At 42.0% G+C, this 20,709-nt stretch overlaps 1 protein-coding gene across 12 annotated transcripts in view; it reads right to left on the reverse strand.

The window, feature by feature from the left end:
- LOC126198739 (myrosinase 1-like) overlaps positions 1 to 20,709 on the reverse strand; it is a 192,225-nt gene that overhangs the window by 147,461 nt on the left and 24,055 nt on the right. Inside the window, exons 6-11 of one of the 12 annotated variants that reach the window (XM_049935277.1) lie at positions 19,655 to 19,749; positions 19,400 to 19,547; positions 17,374 to 17,516; positions 15,738 to 15,875; positions 11,523 to 11,629; positions 7,534 to 7,744 (exon numbers count right to left, since the gene is read on the reverse strand). The exons of 6 other annotated variants lie outside the window; for them this stretch is intronic. In XM_049935277.1, the coding sequence (XP_049791234.1) occupies positions 7,594 to 7,744; positions 11,523 to 11,629; positions 15,738 to 15,875; positions 17,374 to 17,516; positions 19,400 to 19,547; positions 19,655 to 19,749 (782 nt within the window). In that variant the 3' untranslated portion in view covers positions 7,534 to 7,593. Of the gene's footprint in view, positions 1 to 7,533; positions 7,745 to 11,522; positions 11,630 to 15,737; positions 15,876 to 17,373; positions 17,517 to 19,399; positions 19,548 to 19,654; positions 19,750 to 20,709 lie in introns of those variants that run through there. 5 more of the 12 variants (XM_049935279.1, XM_049935278.1, XM_049935283.1 and 2 more) reach the window with 5 other exon arrangements.

Here is a 20,709-nt window from a genome sequence, read left to right on the forward strand (position 1 = left end):
TTCGGTGCAACAGTTATGATAGCAATAGAGAAAAAGAGAAACACTAAAAAATGTGAAGAGCGCCGGACCATCAGTCTAATTTCTCATGAAGCTAAAGTCTTGCTGAGAGTGTTGAATAGAAGGTTATATGGCAGGCTGGATAGAGGGATTGCAGAGGAGCAGTTTGGATTTAGAAGAGGAAAAGGAACAAGAGATGCTATTGGCCTGCTAAGAACTATAGGGGAAAGATATATGGAAAAGGGTAGAGAAATCTTTGCTGTTTTTACAGATTTAGAAAATGCTTTTGACAGAGTTCGGTGGAACAAGCTGATGGATATTTTGAAGAGGAAAGACGTAGAAATTAAGGATAAGGACTGTAAATGAAATGTCAGAAGGAAGCAGCATTGGACGAGGTGTTAGACAAGATTGTTGCCTTTCCCCACTGTTGTTTAATGTATACCTTGAAGAGATTATTGCGAAAAGCTTAGATGGGAAAAGAGGAATATGTATTGGTGGAAAGAGAATAGAATGTTTCAGATTTGCTGATGACATGGTATTAGTGGTAGAAAGCGAGCGGACACTGAATAACATGCTGAAAGATCTGAATGAAACTTGTGTTGAATATGGGATGCAAATAAACACAGCAAAAACAAAGAGTATGGTCATTAGTACAAGACACAGACTGTCCAATATTAAAATAGGACAATCTACCATTAGCCAAGTAAGTCAATTTAAATATCTCGGAAGCACAATAACTGAAGACTTGAGATGTCACCAGTAGGTGAAAATTCGAATTGCCATAGCGAAGGAGGCATTCAACAGAAAGAGGAGACTCTTATGTGGCAACTTAGAGAAAGGTCTAAGGAAAAGGCTTGACAAATGTTTTGTCTGGAGTGTGGCACTATATGGGGCAGAAACATGGACGCTGAGACGAGAGGATGAAAAAAGGTTGGAAGCATTTGAGATGTGGATGTGGAGGAGAACGGAGAGAACAAGCTGGATGGAAAGTGTGAGTAATGAAAGAGTATTGGAAAGGGTTGGTGAGAGAAGATGTCTGCTGAAGGTTGTAAGAGAAAGGAAAAAGAACTGGTTGGGACATTCATTGAGAATGGAGTGCTTGCTAGCAGATTCTTTGGAAGGATTGGTTTGTGGGAGAAGACTGAGATTAAGAAGGAGATACAAGACGTTAGACGACGTAAAGGGAAGAGGAAATTATGCAGACCTGAAGAGGATGGCAGAAGACTGGACAGCCTGGAGAACTACCATGTGAAAACCTGACTTTTGGCAGAACACTGATGATGATGATGTATGGAATTGGGGGATTACGGCACAGGACAGGGGAGTGCAGGACGAGGAGGCGTGAAGGGCTGTCACGGGAAATACTTGGACAGTGGAGCAGCTTGCACGTGGTCACAAGAGAAAGATATATTTCGTAGTGCCGACGTGTGCACTTGTCAGATTTCCGTGTCTTCTGCAGTGAAGACGTAGTGTGCGTTTAGAAATGAATATCTCGAGAGCTATGTTGTTTGCTCGTAACTGATTATGTGAAATAGGAATCTATTGTTTCCCCGGTTATTCAACGTATATCTTATTTCATTGCTGGACCATCGACACCAATAAGTGTTTTGCAGAAATAAATGGCATTCTTAAAGGTACTTCTGCTATCGTACTCATCATTTAAAGTCGTTAAAACAGTACTTGCAGATTTTATTTAATTGCAAACTTTCATTTATGAATTTCTGTGTCACATTCAAAATTCGCAGTTGCCGAGTGATAGGACCTTCGGCCATTCTATTCATGTGTATATTCATTTTGTATACTGTAGACTCAGCAGTAGATGGCTTGTATTGTGGCAGCTACGTATCCCAGCCCCTAGACAACGAAACCAGCCGAAACTTTTAATATTTCAGCTCAGAGTCAGAGTGTATGTAGTTGAGGACCACCACACCATTTCATTTCTATTTGATAGCCCGCGAATGGTAAATGTGTTTTGAGGGAAAAGGGTAATAAAGTGGTCATCGATTTAATAAAAGCAGACTCACTCCTTGTCAAATACAATATGTAATTTTTTTTCAAAAAAAAGAGGCAGGAACAATCAGCGGATATATTTACAGCATGGATGTGTTTCCCTATTAAACTTATTGTCACTCGACCTATACAGTTTCGCGGACCAAGATAGGTGCTGTGAGGCGATAGATAAGTAGAGTGTTAGAGTGGAACACAAGAGAACCATCTTTGTCACCATAGAGTAGTCCCCTACTTGCAGCAGCTGAACCGGAGGGCAGCGTGCGACTAGCGTTAGATCCTAGAGAAATTCATCGATTTATCGAACCGGTTCGCACACTTCCAGAAAACCTGCATGAACAAATACAAAAATTCCATTATGTAATGTAAAAATTCACATGTACCAACATTATTTCAGTTACTCACCTCAGCTACTAAAGCAGTTAATTACAGAAGATGGAAAAACAGGGAAGTTACCCTGAGTACAATGATTTGTGAATATATGTCTACAGGATGAGTCACTAACTATTGCCACCAAGAATAACTCCGAAAGTATGATAGGAGCTGAGAAGTTTGTGAGACAAAAGTTACATGGTACAACGGGGGCCATAATATGACGTTAGTTTTTTGTTGCTAGGTGGGGTCGCTTCAGAGATATGAAGATCATGATAAGAAGATTGCAGCACTGCATTGATACCAATGGTCATCACTTCGAACACCTTCTGTAAATGGACGCTCATGCCACCTTTTTGACCTTCATTGACCGTCAAAGATCTTACTATTACACATCACTGGATTCGTCTCGATAGCCGCTATCAGAAAATAAGTACCAAACTATAGCATACCATTTGAAAAAACGAAGTTGACCATATCTCGCACGGGACCCCACGTAGCAACAAAAACCCAACGCCATATTATCTACGGTGACAACAGTAGCTGCAGTGCAAAACTGTTCAGCCCTTACATGGATTAAAGGTACTGTGCACACCTATTATGCAGCATCTAGCTACACAGACCCTACTGCTTTACACGTTAACTATTAGATTACAAAACAAATTTGATTCTTCCATACTAGTCTGTAAAATTATATAATAGGAAATCCAGTTCTGTACCTCTGTTCGTCTGTATTTAGTTATTAGTTCGTGCACCGAAATCTCTGTTTCATTTTCATTTCTTACGTTTTCCTATAGATTCACGTATTAATACCGAACGTGTTTTTTTTTTTATCTGCTACACATTCAGGTTACTAGATCATAAAAAGACAGTTTAATTTCAATTTCGAACGCATCTCTGTGAAAGTACTTTAAGGAACCGTTTGCACTCTAGCACAGACGATATTTAATTTACTGAATACGTAATTATATGTATCGAATGTTTAGGACAAGAGAAAGCAAAACAAAGGAATTAACACCGCTCTCTTTTCGCAGCTAGTAGGCATCAGCACACTCTTATGTCATTCATTGTCCTAGAAGGACGTAATATTTTGTGTGGCTCCACAGTTAGCCATATTGATACTTATTTGCAGGAAAGAGGCGCAGAATTAATAAGTCGCTCTCATTTGTGAATTATCTGCAATTATTTACCTAGAATTTTGCGTAAGTCTCATTCAAATGGTAATGTATATGTTGAAATGAATATAAGTTTCATTTAATCGTATGCTTTTCTCTGTTTTAGTAGTTTTAGTCACCCCATTGTCATGATTCAAGCTGCGGTCAGATATCAGACTTTGTCTACAGAAAATATATAATGAGCCCTGGCTATGTTCCGTACATCTTCGGACGTGCGAAGCTCCATAAATTCACGGCGTAAATTGCATTTACTTTATTGTGTGACCTCAATGAACAATGCTACGTAAGATTTTATGAAACATTAAGAAATTCAATTCCAATCTTAAAGGCGAAACAAACTTTAATCTCTCAATTGCTTATCCAAACAACAATAATTATTATTATTACAAATTATTATATTAGTATTTTATTTTATTTTTATTTGTTAAAGTACGTATTAATTTCTAATTTCGCTTCAATTTTTAGATCGTAACACAACTTTTTTATTTTCATTTTCAACGGCTTCTTGTAAAAGAACATGTTATAAGTGAATGTATAACAAAAATCCGTTGTCTCCTACACGCTCTGCTGAATTTTTAGGCCATGAAAGAAAAGTTATTTTCCTTGTGTTCGTTTCTGTTGTTTTCGACAGAAGCATGCGTTAACACAGTGCAGTTTTAAGTTTGTTTTATCCGCTGCCGTACACCATGTACAGTTCAGGAACCATCATACATTTTGACTGAGCCCGACTATATCGCTTTCGCGTCCTGCAGAACAATTAATAGCAGAGTAGAGAAACAGATCAACGTTCCCACCCAAAACGGCAATTGTGAGGTGATCGCGTAGGGTAATAATTATTATTTAAAAAATGTTTTCTTGTGGTGAGGGGGGACATATAATATGGTGTGGCTAGGGGTGGAACATTTTTAAATCCGCCACTGCCAGCATTTTAAAGTTATTTATGAAGTCCGACTTTCAGTTAAGTCAGCATGTTTAACTTTGATTGCTGAAAATTAATCTCAACGTAAAACCAGACTGCCAGAAGTTTTCAATAATTTTGGCTTGAGCCTGACGAAATAATATTTCAGAATTAAACGAATTTTCAGTTTATTTCCAGTCAGAAAGAAAAATATTTAATATCGATACAAGGGATAATTTTTCGTTGCAGTGAAATGTATGTATAATCTCAAAATAGTAATTTCTAACATCACGATATTTTCACTGTACTTAAAGGATGTACTGCCGCTGCAAATTTCCGTTATTGAAGGTAGGAAGAGAAATAATAAAAGGGATTTAGTCTTGCTTTCGCAACACTTGTTTAGGTTGCTACTTTCTCAGTTTCTCGTAATAAAATTAGGTCGGGCCTTGTTTAGTTTCACACGATCTCTGTTTTCGGAATCCATGCTGGCTGGCATGAAATAGGTGATTCTGTTAGAGATATCTTATTACTTTGAGATCAGAATACATGTTTTGAGATTCTTTAAATTGTGGATCACTTGTGCTTCCCTTCTTTTAGACAAGTGTGGTCTGTGCTTTCTTCCTGCTACTGGGTATCGGTTTTTGTTCGAAAGATCTACCGCAGATTACACTTAGAAGAGGGGCTACCTGAGCCGCAGGATCAGTATAGAATCCCATAGGGACTACGGCGGTTCCTGGAGTTTTGTTCAGTTTTAACGACTTCAGTTTTTTGTCAACACCAATCACACTAATATCTATTTCCCTCACCTTCTCAGTGGTACGAAAGTTAAATTCGGACAATACTCCCGGGATTTACTCTCAGAAGGAACTTTGAAAACGGAGTTAGGCATTTTCGCTTTTTACTTTGCTATCCAGAATTTCAGTTCCTCTCATGAGTTGATCGTTGCGTACATGTGCGAACCAAGATGTTACCAGATACGGTAATGCTTTTTTTTAACCCAAACCCTACACGTTTATAACTGACATTTTCTGCTTACATTCTCGTTGTATTTCTTATTTATAGCACCGGTACTGTTAGTACCTTCGTAGCTACGGGAGGAGATTAGGTGTCGACGATTGTATTCAGCCAAAGACTGAAGTGAACATCCCTAAAACTTGAGTCAGTCTAAACTCATATTTGAATAATCTTTTTCTACTTCGAGATTTATAGTTTGCATTTTTTCTATTGGTCTAGTCTTGTACGTGGTCGGTAAGTTCGGTGGTGCATGGTGAGTGACAGCAATATGCTGAGTTATCGGGATGTAGTGTGTCTAACAGGAGTTGTAGGAGATACGACATGCGATTGGTTGGTCTGGAATGATTGACTTTCCTTGTGTATCTTTCTTGGCAATATTTTCTGGTGTAAGATATTCGGAAGCAGCATAATTAAGCACGATAGTGCACTTTTTCAGAGGCACAGTTGTTAAGTTTGGAGGTTCCTATCGGTTTTAGCCAACGTCAGCTGTTAGTGGAGCCATCAGCCGCGTAGCTACCCTCAGGACCCTCCCTTCAGGTGAGAGTATTTCTAGGTTTTCGTTTCATGCGCAGTCGACCTCAAGAACTGGTAGGATGAACGCCTTGTAGGTGTACAATAGTGTGTCGTTTCTGGCTTCATCCACCTTTGCTCGTATGTATCCAAGCATATTAAGTCTGTTTCTTGCTTCTGAAGTAATGTTGTTTGTGTGGGCTTTCCAGGACATGGGCTCACATAACATTTATCGAAGATATTTTGGCTTGTCTACTACTGTCATGTTTGCGCCAAGAGTGCGCAAGTGACAGTGTCTTTAATGTGTTATTTGTGTTTCAAGTACATAAGGCTTCATTTTCCATAGTTGCAGACGGTTTGTAGTTGATTCTCATATTTTTTTATGTGGTCTGTACGTTCGGTGGTGCATGGTGAGTGACAGCAATATGTTGTGTCATTGCTATGTAATGTGTAATACTACGACGGAGAATACGCATTTCACGATCGAGAAGTCTCTTCAGCCTCAACGGGTGACTGTTGAAAGGTGGCTACACTGAGTCACAGCGCCAGAGATTGCGCCAAAGATTATTATTCCGCCGCCTCCACTGGCAGTAGTAGTTCAGAGGTTGCCGTGGGCAGTGCTTGTTGAGAGGATGTCGAGAGCAGTATTAGTTGAGAGCATGTCGTGTGCAGTTGTTCTTCTGTTGGACGAGAGAGTAGATGCTGTTCGGTTGGTGTAATGTATATATGGAAGATGTTGCAATGATCACAGTGTAGTTTTCGTCAATATATATGAAGGTAACAAAAACTTTTTTATTTCAAATTTCCTAAATAACAATGCCTCTTGGTCACAGGTTCAGTCAACAAAGCATCTGGCTCGTGTTCATGTATTAGACTTGTAATTCTGGTTTCTATGTGCAATTACAGTATTTGTGGTTTTTCAATTAGTTCATTGTAAATGGTGTTTAAAATTTCTTGTCGTATTGAGGAAGAACCATGCCAGATACATGTACGTTGAATCACACTTCCACACACAGAACAGTTACACTTGTGCTTTGTTGTTTCGTAGCTTTTACAGTTGCAGGGGACTTAATTATCAATTGTGTTAACGGAAATTTCCGTTCATTCTTTATTGTTATTTTATGCAGTCAGATTGCGTACCAATACTACTCAGGGCCTCGATGTTCCGACACTTCAGTGGGTCATGCACAATTTCGCTATTCGTCTGAGCCATATCGAATATGCCGTAATCTAAATCCGCATATCTGTAGTGACATTTACATGTTGAATAAAGTGTGTGCATGCCTTAGTTTGTAACTAGTTTGCATTTTTTTCATATATATCCATAATTGTCACTCTGTACTTGCAACGCGCATAAGGTTGTATACACACTATGTTTAAGCTGAGCGTGAAAGAATATTCAACTGCTTTAAGGCATTTTATCAATTTACTGCAAGTGGTAGTGTTGTAGGTTGCAAAGTAATTATAATGTTCTAGAGGAAGTAGTGTTAGTGCTGAGTACATGGCGTTGTGACTGAGTGTGAACAGGTTGTGGTGCAACAAACTACATAGCATGGTATCTTTCAGATAGCAAAATTTATTCGGCACTTATGCTCCACTGATTACATATATACGTTGAAATTAAGATGGTGGCGTGGTGTCGGCGTTCTCGAAATCCTCCCACGGCACGGCCATGTTCTTGTAGATGTCTGCGATGACTTTCGCCGAAGCCTTCTGCGTCCTGGGTCTCTCTGGATCGTCGTAGTCCACGGAATGCAGCCCGAACTTCAGTCTGTGGAAAAGTGCTGACCGTCATGATTACCCCTACAAAGAGTTTGGGAGCGAATAACGTACTTTTAAAGTGGTAACCGCGAGAAAACTGTGCGTTACACATGTCTGGAATTACAAACTAGAGGGGAAGACATAATTATTGTTGAAATGAAAGTTAAATGGAGGTAAATGGAAGACGTAGCTTGGCGAAAGTGTGATAGATAGACCACAGAAGCTCTGTACAGAATCCTGAATCTATGTCTTCTATATCTACATCGGCATCTGCATGTATACCACCCACTGTAATTGTCCTGACTATGTCTTCGGTATCCCTACGCGAGTAATATTACTCGAAAAGTAAGGAACGATCGGTCGCGAAATGGAAACCACAGTGAAAATCCGATGAAGTTCTGGACAGGTGTGTTGGCAGGGTCTCTAGTATGCCCGTCGATCGCGTTAGGTTTTTCTTTTTAGTTCTGAGCACACAGGGAGCACATAAAGATACCTAGAACAGGAGTGTCTCCCACCACGTACGAGGGCCTGGTGAGAAATTTCGCCTGAAGCTATGCAGCCAACATTACGTAACTGTCGTGCGTTTTCTTCTTCAAGACAAGTCTCAGCCGCATACTGCAGGGGCAATGAAGGTGCTCCTACATCTTACTCAATTGGAAATGTGTGATTACCCACAATACAGCCCGTAATTGTCTCCTTCTGATTTTCATCTCTGGTCACATGAACCGCTAGCTATAAAGACAACATTTTGATACAGACAACGAGCTGTAGGCCAGCGTAGAGAATTGGCGGAAAGCACTGGAGGCTGCCTTCTATAAAGAGGGTATTGGAAAGTTGGTACAATGGTACGACAAACGACTAAGTCGAATGGGTGACTATGGAGATAAGTAGGTGGAAGTTGTAGCTAACTGTTGCGACCTATCGTTCCTTACTTTCCGAATATCCCACTTACATAGGGATTTGAAGTGTATTCCTAGATTCCTCACTCGATAGTATTACTTGAAACTTGTTGGCTTTTGCAGACTAGCTGGCATGTACGTACAAGCCCCTTCCAGTTCAGGTTCTTCAGCCGCTCGGTGAAGCTCTCTCTCAGACAAGCATTCAGTCATTCGCTTTTCTGCAACGTTCGATATCCCCTGTTACTGTTATTTGGCACAAATCCCACATACCTGAGCAACATTCTAGGAATTGTCGTACAAGTGTTAGGAGCCAACTTTCTTTGTAGACTCATTGCGCCGCTGCTTTGCGAATGAACTGAAGTCTGACACCTGCTTTTCCTACGATTGAGCCTATGTGGCCAACCTGATTCATATCTAAAAATCATTACACCGCAATATTTGTATCAGTTGACTGATTCCAAATGTAGCTCACTGATATTTTTGTTATAGGACACTATACTTTTTTGCCTTTTGTGAAATACACTATTTTATATTTCTGAAAATTTAAAGACAACTACAGACCGTCGCACCATTTTGAAATTTTATGACTATAAGTTTGACGATTTGTGCAGATTTTTTCGGATGGTACTTGATTATAGGTAACTGATCCCAAGAGACAAGAAAATACAGACACACTGAGGTCAAAAAAGTGGGTGCATGACAAGAGGAAATACAAAGCTGATCCAGAAAGTTAAGTACCATTTGGGATTTAAAAAAGTTTATCTGTTTGTTTTCATTTTTGGTTTACTACAGAACTATCTACGCACCTTGAACTACTTTTCAACCCAGTCACCACGCGGATTAAGATGGGTGTCATATCTTGGAAGCCGGCCGCAGTGGCCGAGCGGTTCTAGGCGCTACAGTCTGGAACCGCGCGCCTGCTACTGTCGCAGGTGTTAGTTAGGTTTAAGTTGTTCTACGTTCTAGGGGACTGATGACCTCAGATGTTAAGTCCCATAGTGCTCAGAGCTATTTGAACCATATCTTGGCAGAAATCGCAACATACCCGCTTTGGAGAATTTAACTGCGTGCGGCGAGAACACACTTGACAGTGGCAGAGGAGATCCCTGCACAAGGCTCGTGGGCAGTTCAGCATTCGACACGGTTTGAAACCAGAGAACATTTTATTAATGAATATCAAAGCGATAGCATGCATTCGTACAGATTTTGGACGTTTATTTTGATCTTACTATCATTTCCAAAGTGCTGGACGCCAAGAAACCTCGAGTTGAGAAAACAAGCTGAAGTCATATGGACTGTCAAAAGGGTGATAGAATTGTTCCCAGCAAAAGAAATCAAGCAGCTTCATTGTTACGCGTGGTGTGAGCGGTCGTGCATTGTCATCCGGGAACACAATATCACATGTCAGTATCCCATGTTGTGTCACGCGCCGTAACTTTTTGAATAGCTCACGATTAGCTGTAGCGTTTACTTATTTATTTATTTATTTAGCGTATGGTAATGCACATCATTAGCTGTAGATTTGATTATTGTGTCTCGTTCCATCCACCTACTAATGAAATTCCTTGGTAGTTCCGAAACCTAGTGCACATCATTTTTCTTGAAATAAGACGTGGCTATGCCTTTCTGTTTGTAAAGGAACCAGCACGCCGCCATCAAAGAGGCTGTCGTTTTAATTCCGACGTCTTTTGACAAATCCGTGTCTCATCATCTGTGACAATTCTTTCCAAAAAGTCATTTCCGTCTGTCGCATAACGCTGCAAAAACTCCAAGGCTGTTCCCGCGCGTTTCCATTTTTGAACGTCAGTTTTTCGTACCCATCGTGCACATAGTTTTTGCAATCCAAATATTGAGCCACATTCAAGTTTAATAAAAAAAGCGACATGTTTTGAAAACTCGTTGACAAATTGGAATTCATTACCTGCCTACTGGAAAGAACTTGTTTGTCTGCACAGCGCACCAGTTCTTCAATTATCAAGAACGGGATCGACTGCGTTCTTACCGTGAACATTTTCCCTTCCTTCGTTTAACATGCTAAACCACCTCCGTACCATACCTTCTCTCCTCGCGTTGCGCTCGAATGTTTCACTTATCCGGCTTTAAATTTCACAACATCAAACATTTCTCGCATTCAAAAACTTGTTAAAGGCGGTACTTCCACAGCTGACGGGCCGATACATTGTTTTAAGCATGATCACCGATAAACTATGACTGCAGATGTTAAAGTAATGAAGGAAAATGGTTAAGCTACTTCGTTCTCGAGTTTAAGGACGTAACTGCGCATATGCGAGTACCGTGTTGTCAGATGTACGCGAGAGAAGAGCAAACGTTACATACTTTCTGGGTCAGCTCTGTGTGAGGCAGCGTCATGGTTTCCTACGGTAAGGCACAGGAAAATGGCCTTCGTCTAGCTGTGTATGTTAAATGGGTCATGGTGTCTATAGACCGGGCAACAAAGAACACTTACCGATTTCTGGGAAAAATCGTAGTAATATATTAGAACAATAGCACGGAAAGAGTAGCTGAAATTTCCTCCGTGGGTTCTACGGGTAATAAGAGCTTAAGAAATGGTGCAATATACCATCGGATAGGAAGAGCTCTATTATCTAATGAACCCGACAGATATTCGAGATCGATGATGATACATATCAGCGCAGAGATGCTCCTACAAGATGCATGTGGAAGCAGGTAGTACAGGGATAGCAACGGTGGACTGATGGTGAGACAGGACACTGGCATTAGTGTATCCAGCACATCTGGCTAGTGGGAATGAAAGAGATAATTCCAGGAAATATTTACAAGACACAAGTGAGGGCCATACAGTGATCGAAATACCCGAAGTGCTGCACATATCTGCTATGTGGTTTCACTAGTGCCGGCGATACTCACGAGTATCCATTCATCCACTCCAGGTTGTCGATGAGACTCCAGTGCGTGTAGCCAATCATTGGTACACCATCTTCGTTGATGGCGCGCAAGATAGCTGACACGTAGCCCTGCAACAAATAACAGTGTCACTACAATATCATTAAAAATATATCACTACCAGACGATCATGAAGACGAGTGTGACGAAAAATAAGAGAACGTCAGCTGTAAAAATCGCTGCAGATATTATCCTCGCACTTGCGAACCCTGTCGGCACCAAAACAACATTACGGGAGCTCCATAAGCAGGGAACAGATGAGAGAGCTGTAATTCTGAACCCCCTCAGGTACCGCTCGTGGTGGAACACAACAGCGCATCCTGCAGGCTTGGCGAGCATCGACATCTATGTTGAAACATGCGATTCTCGCGTTGTTTCTGTGTTTTTGTCCAACACCTGTGTCTCTTTTAAGGTCCGTGTCATTTCTATCGCATTTCTTGTCCCTCTGTTTTTTCACAAGACAAGCTACATCATTCATGAACTAGATTCTGTCTCCCAGTCTCCTTCTCCATTCATACCCTTAAGATTTCTTTGCCATATTTGACACAATATTACTTGTTCTATGAGTACCAGTTGACTGAAATACTCTCATTCAAATTCTAAAGGTGGCAGGGGTAAAATACAGGGAGCGAAAGGCTATTTACAATTTGTACAGAAACCAGATGGCAGTTATAAGAGTCGAGGGACATGAAAGGGAAGCAGTGATTCGGAAGGGAGTGAGACAGGGTTGTAGCCTCTCCACGATGTTATTCAATCTGTATATTGACCAAGCAGTGGGGGAAACAAAAGAAAAATTTGGAGTAGGAATTAAAATCCATGGAGAAGAAATAAAAACTTTGAGGTTTGCCAGTGACATTGTAATTCTGTCAGAGACAGTAAAGGACCTGGAAGAGCAGTTGAACGGAATGGACAGTGTCTTCAAAGGACGATATAAGATGAACATCAACAAAAGAAAAACGAGGATAATGGAATGTAGTCGAATTAAGTCTGGTGATGCTGAGGGAATCAGATAAGAAAACGAGATACTTAAAGTAGCAAAAGAGTTTTGCTATTGTTGTTGTTGTGGTCTTCAGTCCTGAGACTGGTTTGATGCAGCTCTCCATGCTACTCTATCCTGTGCAAGCTTCTTCATCTCCCAGTACCTACTGCAACCTACATCCTTCTTAACCTGCTTAGTGTATTCATCTCTTGGTCTCCCCCTACGATTTTTACCCCCCACGCTGCCCTCCAATACTAAATTGGTGATCCGTTGATGCCTCAGAACATCTCCTACCAACCGATCCCTTCTTCTAGTCAAGTTGTGCCACAAACTCCTCTTCTCCCCAATCCTATTCAGTACCTCCTCATTAGTTATGTGATCTACCCATCTAATCTTCAGCATTCTTCTGTAGCACCACATTTCGAAAGCTTCTATTCTCTTCTTGTCCAAACTATTTACCGTCCATGTTTCACTTCCATACATGGCTATACTCCATACAAATACTTTCAGAAATGACTTCCTGACACTTATATCTATACTCGATGTTAACAAATCTCTCTTCTTCAGAAACGCTTTCCTTGCCATTGCCAGTCTACATTTTATATTCTCTACTTCGACCATCGTCAGTTATTTTGCTCCCCAAATAGCAAAACTCCTTTACTACTTTAAGTGTCTCATTTCCTAATCTAATACCCTCAGCATCACCCGACTTAATTCGACTACATTCCATTATCCTCGTTTTGCTTTTGTTCATGTTCATCTTATATCCTCCCTTCAAGACACTGTCCATTCCGTTCAACTGCTATTCCAAGTCCTTTGCTGTCTCTGACAGAATTACAATGTCATCGGCGAACCTCAAAGTTTTTATTTCTTCTCCATGGATTTTAATACCTACTCCGAATTTTTCTTTTGTTTCCCCCACTGCTTGCTCAATATACAGATTGAATAACATCGTGGAGAGGCTACAACCCTGTCTCACTCCCTTCCCAACCACTGCTTCCCTTTCATGTCCCTCGACTCTTATAACTGCCATCTGGTTTCTGTACAAATTGTAAATAGCCTTTCGCTCCCTGTATTTTACCCCTGCCACCTTTAGAATTTGAAAGAGAGTATGCCAGTCAACATTGTCAAAAGCTTTCTCTAAGTCTACAAATGCTAGAAACGTAGGTTTGCCTTTCCTTAATCTTTCTTCTAAGATAAGTCGTAAGGTCAGTATTGCCTCACGTGTTCCAGTATTTCTACGGAATCCAAACTGATCTTCCCCGAGGTCGGCTTCTACTAGTTTTTCCATTCGTCTCTAATGAATTCGCGTTAGTATTTTGCAGCTGTGGCTTATTAAACTGATCGTTCGGTAATTTTCACATCTGTCAACACCTGCTTACTTTGGGATTGGAATTATTATATCCTTCTTGAAGTCTGAGGGTATTTCGCCTGTTTCATACATCTTGCTCACCAGATGGTAGAGTTTTGTCAGGACTGGCTCACCCAAGGCCGTCAGTAGTTCCAATGGAATGTTGTCTACTCCCGGGGCCTTGTTTCGACTCAGGTCTTTCAGTGCTCTGTCAAACTCTTCACGCAGTATCGTATCTCCCATTTCATCTTCATCTACATCCTCTTCCATTTCCATAATATTGTCCTCAGGTACATCACCCTTGTATAGACCCTCTATATACTCCTTCCACCTTTCTGCTTTCCCTTCTTTGCTTAGAACTGGGTTTCCATCTGAGCTCTTGATGTTCATACAAGTGGTTCTCTTTTCTCCAAAGGTCTCTTTAATTTTCCTGTAGGCAGTATCTATCTTACCCTAGTGAGATAAGCCTGTACATCCTTACATTTGTCCTCTAGCCATCCCTGCTTAGCCATTTTTCACTTCCTGCAATTTCTTCAGTTTTAATCTACAGGTCATAACCAATAGATTGTGGTCAGAGTCCACATCTGCCCCTGGAAATGTCTTATAATTTAAAACCTGGTTCCTAAATCTCTGTCTTACCATTATATAATCTATCTGATACCTTATAGTATCTCCAGGGTTCTTCCATGTATACAACCTTCTATCATGATTCTTAAACCAAGTGTTAGCTATGATTAAGTTGTGCTCTGTGCAAAATTCTACCAGGCGGCTTCCTCTTTCATTTCTTAGCCCCAATCCATATTCTCATACTACGTTTCCTTCTCTCCCTTTTCCTACACTCGAATCCCAGTCACCCATCACTATTAAATTTTCGTCTCCTTTCACTATCTGAATAATTTCTTTTATTTCATCATACATTTCTTTTGCTATTTGGGGAGCAAAATAATTGATGGTGGTCGAAATAGAGACGATATAAAATGTAGACTAGCAATGGCAAGGAAAGCGTTTCTGAAGAAGAGAAATTTGTTAACATCGAGTGTAGATTTAAGTGCCAGGAAGTCATTTCTGGAAGTATCTGTATGGAGTGTGGCCATGTATGGAAGTGAAACATGGACGATAAATAGTATGGATAAGAAGAGAATAGAAGCTTTCGATATGTGGTGCTACAGAATAATGCTGAAGATTAGATGGGTAGATCACATAACTAATGAGGAGGTATTGAAGAGAATTGGGGAGAAGAAGAGTTTGTGGCACAACTTGACAAGAAGAAGGAATCGGTTGGTAGGACATGTTCTGAGGCATCAAGGGATCACCAATTTAGTGTTGGAGGGCAGCGTGGAGGGTAAAAATCGTAGAGGGAGACGCAGAGATGAATACACTAAGCAGATTCAGAAGGATGTAGGTTGCAGTAGGTACTGGGAGATGAAGAAGCTTGCACAGGATGGGGTAGCATGGAGAGCTGCATCAAACCAGTCTCAGGACTGAAGACCACACCAACAACAACAACAACAACACGAGTACCATATTTCCCAGTCCTTTCTTTCGTTTCAGTTCTGGACATCACTGTTCCCAGGAACTCTGTGGACCTTTCATCTGCCCCAGGTTTAACTTCATAGCATTATTACTTCTTTTAGAACTTCTTCATAAACAACTGCCGCACACGACAAATTAATGTCAGTGTTCACGTCATTATTCTCCTTGGTAACGTATCTGTCTTTGTAGCTTGGCTGACACTGTATTTCCCACTTATTTCCTTTCTTTTATTTGACTGAGCTGCCTGGTCTGAAACTGACGTTGAGATTAGGACGAGATATGTTGACTGATTCGTGTGGAGAGCATCCAGACTCACCCTGAGGTAGTGGACGCGGCCCGTGTCATTGAGCACGCCAGGAGGGTCCACCCAGCCGTTCTCCGTGACGAAGATGGGGTAACCGGGGTAGGAGTCGTGTATCCAGTTGAGGAGCTTACGGAGACCCCATGGAACGTCCTGGAACAAAGGAGGCACAACTTACATACAGGGCCTATATACAGGTTACGAACGAATGACAACTGAAAGACCATTTATTTATTTATTTGTTTAACCTGATCTGACTAGGGCCATCAGGCCCGCTCATTACATCGTACCAGGGTTTCTCACATATATATTATGTATTACATCATGTCTACATATGAACAAACAATTTTAATACGACAAATAGTGTAGTGGCAGTGTATACTGGCAAGTAGTGGCAGTGTGAGTAAATTACTGACTACGAACTAATAAAGTTAATACTGCCGGTACTTGTACTACTGTAGCTGCTACCACTAATGATGATAATAATAACAACAACAATAATAGTGATAATAATAATGACATTTATAACAATAATGGTAGTGGTAGATATAGGAAGAATTTATAGGCGTACAAAATAGATATTTTCAGATATAGAAAGTTGGGAAAAGTAATTTTAAAGAGACTGGATCGCTAAGAGTACTGGAAAATGAGGAAGATCACGTTGGAAAGATGAATGTACGAGCGTATCGAGTGCGTACAGCGACAATGGTAACCCTTATTGTAATTCTAGTAGATATGTCATTCGCTGTCTTCTGAAATTTATTTTCCTAATGTAATGCCAGGAGTTATTCCAGCGACGTCTTCCTGCTACTGAGAAGGACTCCGAGAAGACGGCTAGACGACGGTGAGGGCAGAAAGGATTTTGCACTGACGGGGGGTCCCACGTTGTTCAGACAAAGGTGCTGAGATCAAGGAGATATGAAACGGAAATTATTCATTGAAAGGATAGTAAAGAAGACGGAGGTATGGAAATCTCTGCCGTTGTCTGCATGCAGCCAGGACAGCTCTACATGTGATGGTGGCATATGGTCAAAGAGTAGAACATTACAAATGTAATGAACACAGCCATATATAAGCCGCTCCAGGCGCCACGAACTTTCTGAAAAAGACTTCGCAGGATAACATCGCCGTAATCAATAACGGAAAGCAGAAGTCTTTGAACAAGTTTCTTTTTCGGAACGTGAGGGAAGAGCTTTTCATATTTTTCTAGGACATGGAGAGATGCTGAGGCCTTCTCCCACACTGCAGTGACGTGCTGAGTCCAGTTTAGATTTTCATCTGTTATTGCTTCTAGACTCTTTGCTGAAGGAAAGAAGATGGTATTTGTCCCATTTAGCGTTAAAGATGGTAGGGATTCCCGATATTTCGGGATAATGAGCCCAGAACTAGCAACCAGTACCGGTTGACTTTTGCATGGCCTGAGTTTTAACCCTATATCCTGTGCCCATATGTCTATCAGAGTGTGACTACTGCTCGTATGATGAGTAGGAGCAAGTTGAAACAACGACAGATTTGAAGAAAAAAGGATCCGCTTGAATTTTATACTGGATAGATCACTGTATAGAAAATTTATGTATGTCACTAGAAATTATCTAAATAATGGAAACACCTGCTTGGTGGGTTGCGAGAAACCCTGGGCTACGGTACTCACCGAGATCCAGTAGTTGGTATTGTAGCCTTGAATGGTGGAGGTGACGACACCGGCGTCATAGAGCTTGGAAGGCACCTCGCCGCTTCTTCCAGATGTTATCATATTCGTTGTGTAGTGGTTGAGTCCGAAGAAGTCGGACGTACCTATGGACAGTAAAGGCATGCAGCTGATTAAATCTCTTCAGCATGTAGGGCGGTCCTTTATTTTTTAACGTTTCAGTCGCATTTCTTATTGGGCCAGGCACGGTGTCGTAGAGTGAAACTCTCTTCAACGAGAATATCTTGTCCTTCTATGACTAGAAATGGGTGTCATTTAAAACAGCCACCCTGTGTGACAAAAAGACTGAAGCAACTAGAACGGATGGAGGAAATGTAACGGAAGTTTGTGGGATGAGAGAGTGTGTGATGTTATTTCAGTGATTGCAACATCGAGTCAAAATTACAAAGACCTTGGCAGTGAGTACGCTTATCAGTATAACACTGCATCCCCTCTCACCCTCATGCACCCTCTAAGCTGGTTGGGAAGGGTCTCATACAGCGGCTGTATCCTCTCCTCAGGTTAGCCTCCACAACTGTTGTAAGCAGTCCTTGATATCCTGGACACTCACACTGAGACAGACATGATGTCCATCCTGGTTCCACACATGTTCTGTTGGGGAAAAATCGGGTGATTTCGCTGGACACATGATCCCTAAACTTCAAGCAGGAAGTTTATAGACACACGTCACGTGTCGGCGATCTTTGTTATGTCGAGAAATGGTACGCCGATATTGTCGCCTGAGACGTACCACGTAAGGACGCAACATGTCCGTGACGTAACGTTGTGCCTTCGGAGTTCCATAAATCACGACCAGCCGTGACCCACGTCATAACCGATGGCTACCCATACCATTACACCAGGAGTAGCTATACTGTGACTCTCCAAAATATTGGCAGAATGGGACCTCTCCCGAGGTCACCACCATACTCCCTGACGACAGTCAGCTGGGGTAACGCGGAGCCACATTCCATTGCTGAACACAGCATGACGCCAACCGTCAGCAGTCCGCGCTTCCTAGTTACGACATCACTCCAAATGCAGCCGTTTGTGTTGCAGCTCTAACATCAGCCTACAAATGCGACGATAACTCCCCAGTCTGGCCTCTGTAAGTCTCCAGGATGACGCAGAATGCTGCAGGGAGTGCATTACTTGCTGTCTGACGGCGGACGCAGATGTGAAGGAGTTATAGCTAGCTTTGTGCTCAACACAGCGATCGTCCCTTGCAGTGGTGAAGCATGGAGCACGAGATCCTTGACGATGAGTATGTCTGGCCTCATGTTCCCATGCAGCCCAACGTCCAGCCATTCTCACACCCGAATGCCCTAGAAATTAGGATACTGCACTATTCGATCAATTGACCAAATGGAGACCCACAAGGAGACGTCTTTCAAACTCTGACAGGTGCTGACAACGCTATCTAACAAGAGTATGAGCCAATTCGTTACCCTTCACTGTGACCAGTCAACATCTAACGTAGTTCACGTTACCTGTATACCCTACTAGGCCTGGTCAACACTAGACGTGAACCACACTAGGGCACTCATGTGGCCTTTCTACCTGCCACAGATACTTTCAACCCTAATAATTTATAAGGCACCATTGGTGTATACATGTAAGAACTTATATTGACACCCTCTGGCTACTATAATTTTTTTATCAAGCAGTGTAATTAATATTTTTTTAGAAGTTATTATTTGGTTGGAACAGAAACATGTAACCTAATACTCGAAGTTAGCCATGTAGTTCATCCCTAATTGCGACACTTTTTATATAACTTCATGTGACAGTTATAGTGCTAACATCCTCATCGATTCTCTCGCAGTTGCTCCTGCAATGCCGTTTCTCTGGTAGGCAGCAATATTCGTCACCTTCTGAAACTGCGTTTTGGTAAGGCTCACACGTGGAAAATACCAATATCCTGCGGGACGTGCTAGTGTAGACAGAAGCCTTGAGAAGTGTCCTGTGTCTCTGTGCGTCGCCTACTCACCCTTGATGAGGAGAATCTCGGCCAAGGAGAGCGAGGGCAGGCGAGACCTGGCTCGCCCCTCCTGCTTGCTGTTGGCTGCCACGCGCTGGCGCACCACCTTGGGGAAGTTGCCCAGGAGCGAGAAGATGGGATTCGCCCAGAGCCCGATCTGTGAGCAAGGGGTTGTGTTGTTGGAAAGTCTACAAAATTAGTGACAGGACAACAAGAGACTGGACACGGAAGGAAACACAGACAGTTTATGCTGGCACTGCTGACCTCAAACTGCAGCTGACGTTCCGAAGCGTCGGCGTCCTCCGCACTGTTGGTCAGCGGCTCGTACCAGCCTCCATCCAGCGTGATGCCAACCTTGCCTGAAACGACAGTCTAGATCACTGGCTGCCACTACAGTACTACCGTTTTGTTATTTTGTGACTTTCATGCCCATAAATAAGAGTCGTTGCTAGGTTTTTAAACACACTAGAAGACAAAAAAAAAATATCGACGTCACACGAAGGAAATCTTAGAATCGGGTGGAAATCGGAAGTTGTGATATACACGTAAAGACAAAGAAGCGCTTAAACTTTTACGAAAACTGGTTGGTTTATTCAACAGAAAGTACACTACTGGCCATTAAAATTGCTACACGACGAAGATGACGTGCTACAGACGCGAAATTTAACCGACAGGAAGAAGATGCTGTGACATGCAAATGATTAGCTTTTCAGAGCATTCACACAAGGTTGGCGCCGGTGGCGACACCTGCAACGTGCTGACATGAGGAAAGTTTTCAACCGATTTCTCATACACCAACAGCAGTTGACCGACGTTGCCTGGTGAAACGCTGTTGTGATGCCTCGTGTAAGGAGGAGAAGTGCGTACCATCACGTTTGCGGTTTTTTGTATCGCGACATTGCTGCTCACGTTGGTCGAGATCCAATGACTGTTAGCAGAATATGGAATCGGTGGGTTCTGGAGGGTAATACGGAACGCCGTGCTGGATCCCAACGGCCTCGTATCACTAGCAGTCGAGATGGCAGGCATCTTATCCGCATGGCTGTAACGGATCGTGCAGCCACGTCTCGATCCCTGAGCCAACAGATGGGGACGTTTGCGAGACAACCATCTCCACGAACAGTTCGACGACGTTTGCAGCAGCATGTACCATGGCTGCGGTTACCCTTGACGCTACATCACAGACAGGAGCGCCTGCGATGGTGTACTCAACGACGAACCTGGATGCACGAATGGCAAAACGTCATTTTTTCGGATGAATCCAGGTTCTGTTTCCAGCATCATGATGGTCGCATCCGTGTTTGGCGACATCGCTGTGA

This window comes from Schistocerca nitens, chromosome 8, assembly GCF_023898315.1.
Source record: "Schistocerca nitens isolate TAMUIC-IGC-003100 chromosome 8, iqSchNite1.1, whole genome shotgun sequence".
NCBI classification, from domain to species: domain Eukaryota; kingdom Metazoa; phylum Arthropoda; class Insecta; order Orthoptera; family Acrididae; genus Schistocerca; species Schistocerca nitens.